This window comes from Microtus ochrogaster, unplaced genomic scaffold (genome assembly GCF_000317375.1).
Source record: "Microtus ochrogaster isolate Prairie Vole_2 unplaced genomic scaffold, MicOch1.0 UNK2, whole genome shotgun sequence".
Lineage (NCBI taxonomy): Eukaryota > Metazoa > Chordata > Mammalia > Rodentia > Cricetidae > Microtus > Microtus ochrogaster.
Window position 1 is genome coordinate 21,753,522 of NW_004949100.1, and position 15,447 is coordinate 21,768,968.

The 15,447-nt window shown below is 43.1% G+C and overlaps 2 protein-coding genes across 6 annotated transcripts in view; one reads left to right on the forward strand and one right to left on the reverse strand.

Annotated features, from left to right (window-relative positions):
• The window catches only part of Ggps1 (geranylgeranyl diphosphate synthase 1), an 11,324-nt gene extending 9,153 nt beyond the window's left edge, over positions 1-2,171 (reverse strand). For both annotated transcript variants that reach the window (XM_026788384.1, XM_005365431.2), the window contains exon 1: positions 1,969-2,171. The gene's annotated coding sequence lies outside the window, so the exon portion shown is untranslated. The remainder of the gene's footprint in view (positions 1-1,968) is intronic.
• A 413-nt stretch (positions 2,172-2,584) lies between these two features.
• Positions 2,585-15,447, forward strand: part of Arid4b (AT-rich interaction domain 4B) — a 116,729-nt gene continuing 103,866 nt past the window's right edge. For 2 of the 4 annotated variants that reach the window (XM_013353132.2, XM_026788392.1), the window contains exons 1-2: positions 2,586-2,950; positions 3,564-3,618. In XM_013353132.2, the coding sequence (XP_013208586.1) occupies positions 3,613-3,618 (6 nt within the window). In that variant the 5' untranslated portion in view covers positions 2,586-2,950; positions 3,564-3,612. Of the gene's footprint in view, positions 2,951-3,563; positions 3,619-15,447 lie in introns of all 4 variants that reach the window. The other 2 variants (XM_026788391.1, XM_005365433.3) reach the window with 2 other exon arrangements.

The window sequence follows — 15,447 nt, forward strand, 5'->3', positions numbered from 1 at the left end:
CTCTTGTAGACCAGGCTGGTCTCGAACTCACAGAGATCCGCCTGCCTCTGCCTCCCAAGTGCTGGGATTAAAGGCGTGTGCCACCACCGCCGGCTACACTCCTCTTTTTAAATGACTAGCAGCCATTTCTTCCCAATTAGGATGGCAGCCAAATGCATGCTGCTATCTTGTTAGTATTCTGGAAAACACCTTTGATCTAACTTAAAATAACAAAGTCACCTTCAAGAATTTGCCCCTGGATCAATAGCAGGTATATTCTGCACAGAAATTAAGAATGACATATCCTTTAACTATTGAAGTGTTGTCTGTTTCCTCGACCTCCCAACAGGGTTTCTCTGTGTAACAGAGCAAGGCTTCCCTGAATCTCACTTTGTAGACTAGGCTGGCCTCCAACGCAGAGATCGCCTGCCTCTGCCTTCTGAAATACTGAAGTTGTTTAAAAAATCTTTAATATTTCTCTACTAGTGATGAATTAAAAAAGTATTTCATTTGCTCATTCACAGTTTAACAGTACTCATACAAATCAATTGATGTTCCCTTCCCAGAAAGTATTTACACATAGTATTCACTGTGGCGGAGAAACACGAGAACATCACTGTTTGTAAGTACTGGAAGTATATTTGCTCTGCACTTTCTTTAGAGTCTAAGGCAGTTTAAGAGTTCTATATATTTTTGACTTTTTTTTATAGTTAGAATTTTCAGCTTTTCATGACTACACTGAAATTTAAGTGCTAAGTGGCATGAACTCAGTTACTCTTATGTGGACTCACAACAGAATGCCTCAGTGTGAACCTGACACCATTTTCCTACTCTCAAAAGCTGTGGAAATGTATTCGAAGACTGGATTAGTGAATATTTATGCAACCAGATCATTTCCCTTGTTGAAATACTATTGCAGCTGCCTCTCTGATCTTCCTCCATTTTCTTTTTCTTGAGGCAGGGTTTGTGTGGTCCAGGATAGCCTGGAACTCGAGTAGATCAGTCTGGCCTTGGAATGTGTCAGCACCACAGTGCTAAACTCCTCTACTTTTGGGTGAGTTCTTTTAGCAATTCAAGTTGGGAATCTAAGATATCTTGTTGTTCACTGGACCCTAAGAGCAGATAAAACCTGTTTTATCTATTATTTTTCTGGTGACAGGGTTGTCCTGTGTAGTCTAAGCTGGCCTAAAATATACAGTAATCCTCTAGATCTAGTCTCTAGGGTGCTGGATCAATCAGTCTTCCTAACGTCTCTGGCCCTCAGTCTTCATACTGGGAAAGCCTTCTCTGAAACGGGTTTCCAAACACGTTCTTTCTGGACTCTCCTTTCCTTTAGGCTCTTCCCTTAGTAACTTGTGATTTCTTGAGCCAAGCTCTATCCTCACTCCCTCCGGAAAACCTCTCTATATTTCCCTAAGCCAAAGCTCTAATTCACATCCTCCCATCACGCTTCACTTTGTCTGACCAGCTGTGTTCAGGAAGTTGCACAAGGTCCACCCGGAGGACTTTCCACCCGAGGACTGAATGAACGTTTCTCCCAACACCTCAGAGGATAAACTCAGCGCATCAGTCCGCATACAAATATGGAAAATTCCATGTAGAGTATTTCTCTCTTTTTTATAGGCACGCTCTGGCTTGAAACTAGCTAAACAGATATTGGCCACCGAGAAACATTGCTGTGATGCGCACAGCAAGACCCTTTTCACTCCAAGCCCGGGGAGTTAAGACTCTGAGGGAAAAGGGCTCCACACCGGTAGTGGAGTAATAAGCTCAAAGGCAGGCTTCTCCCCTGAGCCGCATCGGTGCCCCTTCCGCTCCTCGGAGCCCCTCTGCCTCCCCCGCGATCCAGCACCCGGCCGCCAGTCACCCTAAGCCGGGTCAGCATCCGGGTCTTCTCCCTCCTTTCTTCCTCCTCCTCGGTACCGCCCCCTCCCCTGCTCCCCATCCGGGTGTCGTCGCCCCCCCCCCCGGCGCCTCGCCGCTGCTCACGGTTCCACGATGATCTCAGACTTCAAGCCGCCGGTCCAAGACTAGCAGCGCCCACATCAACTTCTCTCTTTATAGTTCAGATCCCGGCTCTCCCCGAGGCCTCCTTGGAGCCCTCCCCCTACTTCACCACAGAAATCTCCGCCCTCCTTAGAGGCCAGCGACGCCGCATTACTCGGTGCAAGAAAATACGCCATCCCTGTCACACTGCGCAGGCGTTGTATGCCACCTCCCCTCTGCCTTATGGCCGCGCCCCCTTCCCCTCCCCGCTCTTGTAGAACGCAGGCAAGCGGCATTGCGGTTTTGGTAGTTCTTACGTCCGGGAGTATGCCAATTGGTCCGGAAGAGTGGACTACAAATCCCAGGGAGCATTGAGGCATAACTTTCTGTTTCCATAGAACTGGTGGGAAAATGGCGTCGTTGTTTGCATCGCTCAAACCAATAAAAACCGGGAAGAGGCGGGCTCCATAGAATCCTAGCCAATCCTCGATCGTCTGAGGGGCATCCGGGAAAGGAGTAGGGGAGGGGAAAAGAGCCGAGGGGAGGGGAGAAGGGGAAGGGGGGGCCGGGGTGGGGGGAAGCGATGTTTGCCCGTCAGTCGAGTCCGGAGTGAGGAGCACGGGCGCCGGAGCTGAGGGAGAGTCTCGGGCCACAGCTTGCCGCCGCCACGGCCACCGCCTGGACGTCTGCCCGGAGGGAGCCGCACAAGGTCGGCGGCCGCGGTCCTCGGGAGGGCTTCGAGACCGGGGCCCCGGACCTCCGTCTGGGAGGGATTTTTCGTCGCCCCCCTCCCCCCGCGAGGGAGCCGGAGCGGCCGCCAAACAAAGGTACCAGTCGCCGCCACGGGAGGAGGAGGAGCCGGAGCCCCGGCCGCCGGCGGACCCGCAGCTTCTTCGCCATCTCTTCCCCCGGGCCTGCTGGTGTTGGGGGGGGAGGCGGAGCGGGGGACTCCGGCCGCAGGGCTCGGACCTCGTCTGCGCCGGAGGTAGGGGCATTATTTTTCGTGGGGGGGAGGGAAGCTCCGGGCCGGGCCGCACAGCGGGGCAGATGGCAACGGGGCTGAGTCGGCGCTCGCAGCGGGGCCTCGGCCTCCCGGGACCCCCGCCCCCCGCGGCGCGGAGCCGGAGCCGCCCTTCCCGGGCCGCACCGTGGGGCCCCGCGGCCTCGGCCCGTGAGGCTGGGATCTGCATGTCCTCGGTGCCCGGTCCCGGCTCCCACTTGTGGGCCTGGGCTCGGTCGGGATCCGGACGGGTTCTGTGGGGCCGAGCCGCCGTAGCCCGAGGGCCCGCCGGCTCACTCGGGGCTCAGCCCTGGGGCTTCGGGCATCGCGTTTCCTTGGGCTTGGACGGCTGCAGCCGCGCTCCAGGCCGCGCCGGACCCTGCGCTTGTTGTGAGTTTTCTGACAGAAATGGCGTCATCGTGGAGGACGGGGAAAAGTCCGTGGAGTCGCGACAATGGGGCGGCGGGCGGTGGGGGCGGTAGGGGCTCTGGGATGGCGCCTGCCTGCTCCGGCTCCTGGCCCCACTCGGTGCCGCCCCCGCCCCGACGGCGCAGGGGGTGCCGGTGGTACTGACCGGGTGTCTTTGTTTCCCTTCCAGGTGCAGGTGAAGCTGGTGTCGCCGTGGGGATCGCGGCCCCAGAGTCACCATGAAGGTAAGGCGTCACTCAACCAGCTTGAGTGGCTTTCGAATTCAGGAAGTGTAGAGGCCGTGGCTGTGGCGGGCCTGCGAGTTTTGCAGCGGCAGGTGTGTGGAGTGGCTTGGTGCGGAGCTTTTTCCCTGGAGACAGAGGGTCAGCTGGTGCGAACATCCACGGGCTGTGGCGTGGAGTTGTGGAGTCAGTTCGGAGCCATCTCCCCAAAACTGTGCGGCTCCCCAATAGAACAGCGCATTTTGCATGGAAACGTATGAACAAACTGCCCGAATTAGAGCGTCTTAAATCGTAAACCAGAGAGCTGCTCTAGTTAACCCGACTCTTGAAACAGTACTGTTCCGTGGGTCTGACTGTTAATACTGATGGAAGAAAATGTCCTTTGATTGTATGGCTCGAACCGTGAATTTTAAGCAGAAAGCAAAAAAATACTCTTGAAGATGTTTAAGCAGTTTGGTGCACTTTACCTTTAGAGATCCGATTTGGCCTGTTGCACCTGTATTGCAGGGAGTTAGGGTTGTGTGCTTCGTTTTTCTTTATGTTGGTGTTCTGGGTCTTGGAGTTGTCACGTGCTCTGCTATGGTGTGTGGTGTGGAAAACTGATGGCCAGGTTCCTCTGAAGTAAACATGTTGACTGCAGAATAGCTTCTGAGGTATGTGTCGAAGTAGTTTTTTATCGGTGGAGTAAATCAGAGCAATAAAAAAAGTAGAGGTGGTGTTTGTCATTTTATGGAATTTGTAAATTTTTTAAAATTACACTGGTATGGAAAACTTTGGTGGCTATTTGATATATCTAGATTTAACTGATGGAATTTTGATGCTAGAATTTGTTTTCTTTAAATTCATTACACATTCAGATATGCTTGAAAATGGTAGTAGTGTGTGTTTAACGGTGTCACAGTATTAACAGTAACCAGTAGTATGTTAGAATGTAAATAGCATCAACTTTTGACAGTTCTTTTAGATTTCTTCTTCTTTTTCTTTTCTTTTTTTTTCTTTTTTTTTTTTAAATTAATTTCACTTGTTTCCAGAGTGAAGATTGCTTTTGTTGGACTGCAAGTGGGTACAGTTCCAAAAGCTTCTGTTTATTCTGTTCATAGACTAATGCAAATGCTCTTGCTACTTAACTATTTGCCTGTTGTATATCACCCATTATTAAAGGCTTTTTCTTTTTGAGTTTAGGACTCTGTTTAGGGCTTGGTTTTTATTTACTGAGTTCTGTCCTGCTTTCATGTGAATGAAAACAGCCAGTGACCTGTCAGAGGTGAAACCCTTTGTTAGTCACAGATGCACAACTGTGTGAAAACAGTGAAAAGTGAGCTTTTTAGGAAAGTATGGAACTGCTTTACTGTTGGATGAAAACTTGAGGAAAAAATTTTAATTTGACTGATAACATGTATGATATATTTGGAAGATGAATACATTTTCAGAATGTTGTAATCTGTCACAGTTCCCATTGTAATGCCTGACACATTTTAGAATGTGTTTGTAGAAGATGTAGATTTTTCTCTTTATCCCTTTTCCTGTTTAAAAAAAAAAAAGAAGAGAAGAGAAAGGAAAAGAGCAGCTCTGTATGAGGTGCAGGCATATTAATCCCAGCAGTGGAAGGAGGGTCAGTAGTTCAAGGCCAGCCTGGGGTACGCAGTCAGCTACGGCCTAATCTAGCCATTGAGCCAGCCAAGGCCACATGAAACTGTTTCCAATAAGCAATCAAAATAGAAATGAAAAGAAAGTATTCTGGAAACTTTAGCCTTAAAAGTTTCATGGTATTAGACAAATGCAGTATTTTGGGGGATATGTTACTATCTTTAAAGTAAAGATGCTTACTATTAGAAGTGTTTTAAAAAAGTTGTTAAAACATTTTCAACTTTATAAAGAACTTTTTGTTTTTAGTTTAGGGAATTTGGGGGACTCTATTATTAATTGCTAGTATTAAAATCTTACTTTTTACAATTTAATTTCTAATGTGTAAAAGACAAATTCTTCCTGAGTGCCTGAGATCAGTGCCTGAGATCAGTGTTGAGGAGCCTGCTGCCCTTCCTCGTGGGTGTTGAGTGCCCAGCACCTATACTTTATTTACAGCCACCTCGTCACTCACCCCACTTCTGTTCTCCATACACAAATGCACATAAATAAAGATAAATCTTTAAAATAAAGATGGCAATCCTTTAAATTGCAGTATGTAGGAGGTAGAGGCAGGTAGATCTTTGTGACTTTGAGGCCAGCCTGGGGTGCATAAATGTGACTACCAAAGAAACAATATAAAATGAAGAAAAGGTATTCAGTGTTGAATATGTCGGGCCCAATTTTGTGTGTGAATTTAGCTTGTATGTGTGTATATGTGTGAACAACATTTGAGCCATAGAGTGATTTTATGCTGTTTGTTGAATCTTTGAAGCAAGCCTTTTAAAGTTTGAATTATTATTAGTGACATTTATTAATAGTGACACTGGAAATTTTATTGTGGCAGTGTATTGAGGTAATGATATTCTTTGGTCTTGGCCTAAAGTCATTAAATGTAGAAAAGTCTATATGCTATTTTAAATGTTAGCTGGCTTTTTGAAGCAGTTTTCTTATGGTATAACCTTCAAAAATTAATTTACACAAAACCTGGTCATTACTAGTGTGCTCTGTCTGAAGAACGTTTTTGCAGTCTGTTTGTGAGAACTGTGACTTTGTCCTCCTGCTTTAGGATTGATGTGACTCTTGCTGTGGACACTGCTATTAGGTAGGAGTTCCTGGTGTCCTCTTGTTTTTTCTTTTTGACAAATATGTTAACATTTATTTATTTGTATGCGTGTACACTCGCATGAGGTCAGAGAACAGTTTATGGAAGTTGAGTTTTGATTTCCACCAGATGGGTTCTTAGGATTGGTCAAAACGCCCCACAGTAAGGGCCCTTACCTGCTCACCATCTCAATAGCCCTTCTGTTGTTTTTCATACTTTTGGTTGATAGACTTTTCAACATTAATGTGATAACATTAGGAGATGGGCTATGGAAATTACAGTTAATTACATCAAATTGATGCCTACGTTTTTGTAACTAAAGTGTTTCTCCTTTTTATACTGTGCATGTTACCAACATTCTTAATATACTGTAGTAAGTTGTAGAGTGAAGTAGTGGGCTTGTGTGGCTTAGACATAAGAGTGTTTAGGGAATGAGTGATTTAGATGCCCTACAGAGGCTGGGCTTTTTCATATGTATCCTGTCTCTCAGTGAGTACTGGCCTAGACCATGCAGACACACTGGTTGTAAGTGCCCTCTTTTCGGTTCTGGGTATGCATGCATACTCTTTCTTTTCCTCCTTTCCATTTGCCTCCTTTTCTACCTTGGCTTTTTTCTTTTTCTTTTCTTTTTGAAATAAATCATCATTTAAGAACTACTTCTACAGCCTGGTCTACAGGGCTAGTTCCAGGCTTTGGACAGGCTCCAAAGCCGCAGAGAAACCCTGTCTCGAAAAACCAAAAAAAAAAAAAAACTACTTCTATGTTTCAGCTAGTGTGATAAGGTAACACCAGCAATTTTTGGCTTGCTCTCAGTGTAGTAGAAGACACTTAAAACTAAAGCACTTTCAGAGTATTTGTTCCACCATGTGACCATTGCAGTACATACTGTGGAAAGACAGCTAACTGAGAGTCACAGAAAGTTTTCTGGGATAGTGGACGTCAGTGGTGAGTGTTAAAGAAAGGGAAAAGCATTTCAGATACAAGGGAACAGACACTGGGCAGAAAGGAAACAAAGCAGGCTGGTATATATGGAAACTTAGGTTTGTTGCAGCTGGGTGTGTTGCCAGGCCTGTTATCCCACCTACTTTGGAGACCCTGGCAGGAGAACGGCAAATTCAGTACTGACTAGGTTACAGAGTAAGCTCAAAGCCAGCCTGAGTGATTTAATGAGATCTTATCTCAAAGTTTAACAGCAGCACTTGTGCTGGGCTGAGACTAGAAGAACAGTGACAGAAGATGAAGGAGGGAACCTCTCTTCCCTTCGAGGTGATGAAGCCTCCAGGGTCTCATACATGTAAGCAAGTACTGTACCATTGAGTTAGAGTTCTAGTCTGAAAATTTCTTGAAGTGCTATGTGAGGGGTCTGGAGACATGACTCAGTTCATACACTGAGTTGTACAAGCATGAGGCATCTGAATTGGACCCCAGCAACCATGTAAAATTTGAGTGTGGCACTAGAAGGAAGAGCTGCTGGGGCTTGTGGGCTAGCCAGTCCAGTCAAATTGAATTGCTGTGTTCCAGGTTCAGAGAGAGACACTGCTTAAAAAAGAAAAGATGGAGAGGGGCTGGCAAGATGGCTAGTTTGCTGCCAAGTCTGGCAACCTGAGTTTGATCCTAGTAATCCTTCTGGTTTCCACATATGTATGTTCCTCTCCTAACCACACACAAAATAAATAAATGTAATATTTTTTTTTAAGATAGATAGTGATGGAAGAAGGCACCTGATGATAATTTTTGACCTGTGTGCATGTACCCAAGTGCATGTGCACCCATACACATGCTCACATAAACAGGTACTCATGTGCAAGCTACATGAAACTTTAAAAATTAATGAAGGAAATTAGAGAGAGAAAGAGAGACTGTGTGTATATGTGCGTGTGCGCGTGCACACTTCTGTGCCAGAGTGAACATTGCAGAAGACAATTTGGTGTAGTGGATATTTTTCTCTGTATGGGTTCTGAGAATAAAACTCAGGTCACCAGCCTTTGTACTTTCGTTTTCCCAGCTCTTATTTGGCCCTCACCAGTGGCTAAATACATGGGACTGCCTGCCTTGGAATTTTCAGTCTCCAAAAACTGTGATAAATTTGCAGTTTTTTAAAAATAAGTTTTGTAACTTTTTGTTTTGTTTCTTTTTTCTTTCTCTGTGTATCCTGGGGCTCACGCTGTAGACCAGGCTGGCCTCAAACTCATAGAGATCCACCTGCCTTAGCCTCCCAAGTGCTGGGATGGAAGGTGTGCACTACCACCGCCTGGCTAAGTTTTGTAACTTTATAATACCCATCCCTGTGTATTCTGTTAGAGTAAACGAATGAACTGCTGCGGCCCTGAAGTCTTCTGAGGGTCTTGAACTACAGAGTGAAGTGATGTGGTCCATATTCTCAGCCGGAACAGTCACTGGTGTAAGGAGAGTAGACTAATGTGGTGAGAGTGGAGTAGACAGCTGTCAGCTGGGAGTTTGGGAGAGAGTGAAGGGAAAACCAGAGGATTGAAGATGGAGCTGATTGAATTAGAAATGTTAGATGGAAGGTGAATGTTTTCCCGGTTGCTGTTAATATGAGCCGCTCCTGAGACACCTGCCCTCCACTTAGCATTCTTTGCTTTATGTAGTCAGTACAAGGAACTTCTCAGATTGACTACACCCAAAAAGGTATTCCCAACTCCTAGTCTGTCCTCGTGAGTAGGAGTATTGAGCTCAACAATCTATCAGTTATTTTGATTTTTTTTTATTTAAAAATGTGAGAAAAAAATAAAATGTGAGATATAATTTGCAAACTATAAATTTACCTTTGAAAGTTTAATTTTTTTTCCGGTTTATCGAAACAGTTTTCTTTGTGTAGCCTAAGTGTTCTGGAACTAGCTTTGGAGACCAGGCTGTCTTCGAATTCAGAGAGCTGCCTCTGCCTCTAGTGATGAGTTTAAAGGCTTGTGTTTGTCACCACCGCCTTGCTAAAAATATTTTTATTTAAAAATTTGTAACATTTATTTTCTTTTTGCATACATGTATCCCATGACGAACATTCTTAGATGTGCCTATTCATCTAAGGATGTGTTTATTTGAACATAAATATGTATACATTAAAATTTTATTACATTTTAAATTCTTTTGTGTGTGGGCATGCACACCATAGTTTGTGTGTTAGAGGCCAGAAGTCAACTCTTGGGAGTGTGTTCTCTCTTTCCACCATGTGGGGTTCCAGGGATAAAATTCAGGCTTAATGTCAAGTGCCTTTATCTGCAGAGGGATCTTAATAGCCCAGTGAATATTTATTTTCAGTGTGTTGACTCCTAGGAGTGAACCTTTTCCTTTTCAGGGGGTATGGCGTGTGATAACCTATTGAATGCTGAATATTTACCTTCAGGTGTTTGTGTTGTGACACGTGGCCATTAAGACCCTGGAGACTTAAAAAATTCACTCATCATTTACTGAATGCTATTGCATGCTAGTCTCTGGTCTAGCTGTTTTAGCATATATCAGTGAATCAAACAGGTAGAAATTCCTGCATCTGTGGGTCCCACATGTTAAGATATGCTCGCTATCAAAAAGGAATGTATACAGTAAATTAGTGCTTTAAGGGATAGATAGCATGGGAATAAGGAAAGGACTGGATTGGATAAGGGTGAAGAATTCAGGAGCTGTGGTGGGCTGAGAAGAAATTTGGGCAGGTTCTTGAATGCTCATTTTTGGCCCTGTGACTGGCCAGGTCTCAAAGCACTAGAGGTCAGGATAGCTGGTATGGAAGAAGGGAGGAAGGCAGTAGGAAGGGATAGGGTAAAGGGATATGGTAGGGCAGAGCACTGCAGGCCCTCCTAGAACCTGGGAGGTATTTTGAGGACTCTGGCTCTCACTGCTGTGGAAATAGGGAACATTGCAGGTCTTAACAGAGAAGTGGTGCAATCCCACTACAGAGCGATGGAGTTTGATTTTGTTTTAAAGGGTCACTGACTGCTGTGGAAAATGCTAGTAGCAGAGGGGAGGATAGGAGCCTTCGGAGATTAAGTTATTTTATTAAAGGATGATGGTAAAATGATGGTGGCTGCATTTGGAAGTAAGCATTTATATTTTGTGCTAGCAAAAAAAAAAATCTCATGTTGCTTTGAAATATGGCTTGAAACAAAGTACAAACATGTTATGCTTAAAAACTTTGATTTGTGGTGAAATTTTTTTGTGTGTGCTGAGTTTTTATAGCACATTTTAAAGCCCCCCCCCCCCCCATCCACCTCTGAGCATCTCAATATGTTGATAGTGCACTGGGCAGCCACAGGTTGTCATTTTGCTACTATTGTTGCTACTGTTACCGTTGTTATTATTACTACTAGTATTTTTTTTATCTTTTGAGAGATGGGGTCTCACGTACCTCAGATTGGGTTTCAATTTGCCATGTAGCTGACGATGGCTCAGAATTCCTAATCTTCCTGCTTCCAGCTTTTTCATGCTGTGATCACAGACATGCACCACCTCACCCATCTCTGTTAACTATGCAGTACTGGGTTTTGAACCCTGGGCTCAGCAATGACAGGCAAGCACTCTGCCAATTGACCTGGATGTCCTGTTTTTTTTTTTTTTTTTGTTTTTCCAAGATAGGTTTCTTTGTGTAAGAACCTTACCTGTCAGGGAGTTAGCTCTGTATACCAGGCTAGCATTGAAATTACAGAGGCCCGCCTGCCTCTGCCTCTCGAGTACTGGGATTAAAGGAGTGCACCACCACTGCCCAATCATTTCCTCTTATTTTTTAATGACCAAAAATCATGTAAGATTGAAACTTTTGAAAGAACTGTTTGTTCTTGCTCAGCTTAATACTCTCTGGGAACTTGATCCTGATTTCCAGTCAGTCCTGCACCTAAGACTGGTTGGTGTCTTTGAACACATTCTTGTTGAAAAACTTGGTTCAAGGAGACATCGTGGAGTACATTGTGTACATGAAGTGGTTGTAGTTACAAATTTTCACAAAAGATGTATTGTTTTGCTTTTCAGCATTTTTCTTTCCTTTTTATTTTAAGTGTGTTTTATTTTTGAGACAGGGTTTTACTTTGTGTAGCCTTGGCTAGCACAGAACTCACTATGTAGACCTGAATGGCCTTGAAACTTTAATTTGCCAGACTGTGCCTCTGAAGTGCTAAGACTAAAGGTGGTGTATCACCATGATCCCACCTCTCTTTTTTAAAAGAAATTTATTTTATGTGTATGAATGTTCACATGTATGTACTGCACGTATGTAGTACCTGCAGAGACTGGAAGAGGGTGTCAGCTCTCTTGGAGTTGGAGTCACAGGTGGTTGTGAGTGGCCATGTGGGAACTAAACAGCTGTGTGCTACCACACTTTGGAACAACAAATTTCTGAAGAGGACACATACTGTCCTCTCTCTGCTATCATGGGACAGAATAGTGACTCTTTTGGACAGTTTTAACTTCACTAGAAGTATGTGCTAGTATTCCAGTATTCTGTGAAAGTTGACGTCTACAGAGCTACCTTGTGCTTGCCTTTCCTGCTGGGATTAAAGGTGTGTGTCACCATTCTTATCGTTCATTCTTTTAATAGTTAACAGATAAATGATTGTAGAATATCGGAGATGTAGATTCTGGTAAAACATGGAATGCTGTAATAATTAATTTGAGATTTTTATTACCCAAGTGCAAAGTATCAGTTTCAGCTTGTAACTTGAGGAAGACAAAGGAAAATATTAATGAAAATAGGCCACTAATACATTTTTGGCTTATAGCCTCCTTTGAACATGATGGACAGAGAACAAAACATATAAATGTGTTAGCTTTTGTTCCCAGATGATTGAAATACTTTCATATAAATGATTTACATGAAAACGAAAGAATATCTATTGCCTTTATACAGGCAGTATAGTCCATTTGATATACTAATTGGAATGTTTAATTTGGAATTATTAAATTTCTCTTTTAAGTGGTAATGATATTGAGATTTCCTATGAAAAATAGTATACTTTTAAGAAATCTGATCATTTTCATACTAAAATTGAAGATAGTGTTCAGATTTAGGGAAAGTAGGGTGATGAGTTTATGCAAATTGATGAACAGCTTACTTGAGTATAAAAACCAGATACATAAAATGAAAATAAGAAAAGGCTAGTTTGCATAGACCAAGAAACCTTATTTCAGGAGCTCAGTCGGCTATCCTGAGGATTGTATTTTTTAATTGATTATAGAAACAAGAGGCATAATAAAAGATGAAAAAGAGGAAGTGCTCATGGTAATACTTGCCCGGTGTATGGTGGAAGACAATTGTTGTGAGCTTGAGGCCAGTTTGGGCTATGGTGAGACCATGTCTCACCCTAAAAAGAAAAAAAAAAACAAACTAAAAACAAATAGCACTCTTTTTCTTCACTTCACTCTGGGCTGAGTTCTAGCAGTCTTTAATCAGTGCATGCTTATATTTAGAAAGTACAGGCATGGGTGAGCTTTAGGGGTTTGTAAGCCTCTCCTTTCCTCAGAGTCACACAGAATTGAATGCCATATTATGTATTTTCCAGAGGACAGGAACCAGCAGGACAGTTAGGCATAGCTGTCTGTTAACTGCTCATCTGTTCAAGAGATGCATTCTTCTTACCATTAAGGACAGACAACCACATGTCAGTACTCATATTCTAGTTTTATTTGTTCATATAACTGCTAGTCACAACATGATTTTATTCCATTATTTCTAAAACATTTACATAAAATACATACGTTCACTTTGAGTGACACACGCGTGCGCATGTGTGTACATGTTTAGGATGCCTACGAAGGTCAGAAAATAATGTTGGATCTCCTGGGGCTAAAGTTACAGGTAATTGTGAGCTTCCTGACATGGCTTGATTGGGTGCTAAGAACCGGTCTCTTGTAGTCTTCTGCAAGTGCGGCAAGTGTGCTTAACTTGAATCATTTCTCTCAGCCCCATATTTGCACTTAGGATTTCCCCAAATCTGTGTTTTACAAGTTAAGTTTAATTAAAATTAATCTGGAATTTCATGAGAATATTTCATAAAGTTAATTTAAAGTTTTTATGATTGTGTATGAGTATTTTGCATACATGCATCTTGCGGTCACACCTGGTGTCCTCAGAGGCCAGAAGCAGCTGTTTGATTCCCTGGAAGTTAGAGATGGTTGTGAGTCACAGTGTGAGTGCTAGGAATTGAACCTGGATCCTCCACAGGAGTAGTGCTTTTACCCGCTGAGCCATTTCTCTAGCCTTCATGAAATAATTTCAAAAGTCACTGGAAATTTTCAAGTGTGATTTTGAAGCATATGTATACAAGTTAATGTATGTTTGCCCTCACACTTTGTTGTCATTCATTTGTTCTAATAAATTTTCACAGAATATTGCCCATGATTACATATTGATTCAAGATACAGTTGGAGATCAATATGAAGCAAGGCATTACCTTGGGTGGTGCGGTATTTTTTGAGGTTAACTTTAGTATTTGGTGGTAAGGAGGTTGAGAGGTTTCATTTCTGTTCCATTATTGATTTGTAAAGATCAAAGTCTAGTAGGAAATGATCTGTATCACCCTTCTAATATAAATTTAGCCATCATTTAAGAAAAAGATAATTCTATGTTGTCTTATACTACTCTAAGTGTCAGGTTACAGTGTGTCTTTGACGTGTAACACATATTTTACAATGTACCCAAGAGTTTCCAACCTTTTGATGTTGACACAAAGTCAAGTGTGTAAGGTTCACACTTGAGAACCTGCAATCAATTTACCAAAAAAATTTGCAAAAACCTATTTTATTCTTTTTATTTTGTGTGTGTGCATGCATGATGTGTATATTTGTCTTTGGTGGTTGAATGTACCATTATGTGTATACAGATGTCAGAGGGCAACTTGTAGGAGTTAGTTCTCTGCCTCTCCCCTGTGGGTTTCAGGATGGAACTCAGGTCATCAAGTTTGGCAGCAAGTGTCTTACTGAGCCACCTCACCAGTCCCAATTTCAGTGTTTTAAGTTAAGTTTATGATTTTGTGTTGGACCATTGATTGGACATACTCTTTAGATCAGTGCTTTTCAACCTTCCTAAAGTTGTGACCCTTTAATACAGACATTCCTCATGTGTGGTGACCCCCAGCCATGAAAATACTTTGCTACTTTAATAATTGTAATTTTGTTACTGTTATGAATGTAAATGTCTGTGTTTTCTGATGGTCTTAGGAGACACCAGTGGAAGGGTTGTTCAGTCCGTAAAGGGGTTGTGACCTGCAGGTTGTGAACTGCTCTAGACAAACTTCTTACTTAAGATACTGTCTCTCCCATCCTGTAGCCTAGACTGACTTCACATTTGTGGTCCTCCTGCCTCAGCCTAAGTGCTGCATGTAAGTGCCAGCATGCCTTGACTTGTAGTCTCATAAATTCTAGTTTGAGAACTTTGGTAGTCTAAGTTTAGGATATCTGAATATCTGAAATGATAGTTCTGTTACTATTCTTTTAAAACAACTTTTTAGTTGAAAAATTTCTGTGTGTGTTAAAAAGTTTCTGTTTATGTTTAATGTGTATGTGGGTAAGTGCACACACACTGCACATTAGGGAAGTCAGAGAACAACTCGGTGCTCCGTCTTGTTGAAGAGGGCCTCTCTTGTTTCTCCCTTCTCTGCCTCCCATCTTGCCACAGGAGTGCTGGAATTACAAATGTACTCCCACATCCACTTGTTATGCGGGTTGTGGAAAATGACCTCAGGTTACCTGGCTTGAATGGCTAGTACTATTACCCACTGGGACATATCCCTGTCCCACGTCTGTAATTTGTATCCAAAGTTTAATATTCTTTGTGTGTGTCTGTGTGTGTGTGTGTGTATGGAATGAGTACTGTTTCAGGATATTTGATCTCACTGATACCCCGAGATTGTGTTAATAAAGTTATACTTGAGTCATGAAGTGGAGCCAGAGACTAGCTGACTAGAATTAGCCATAGAGAACCCAGGAATGCACATAGAGAAGACACCCAGGAAGGAGTATGAAGGGACTTAGAAATATCTCAAAAAAAAAAAAAAAAAGAAAAAGAAAAAGAAATATCAAAGTCTCTTTGGTCTGGGAAGTGTGGTGAGTAGGTCAGCTGGTTTCTCCTCCACCACTTCTTTGATCTATCAGATTTTCACCCCAAT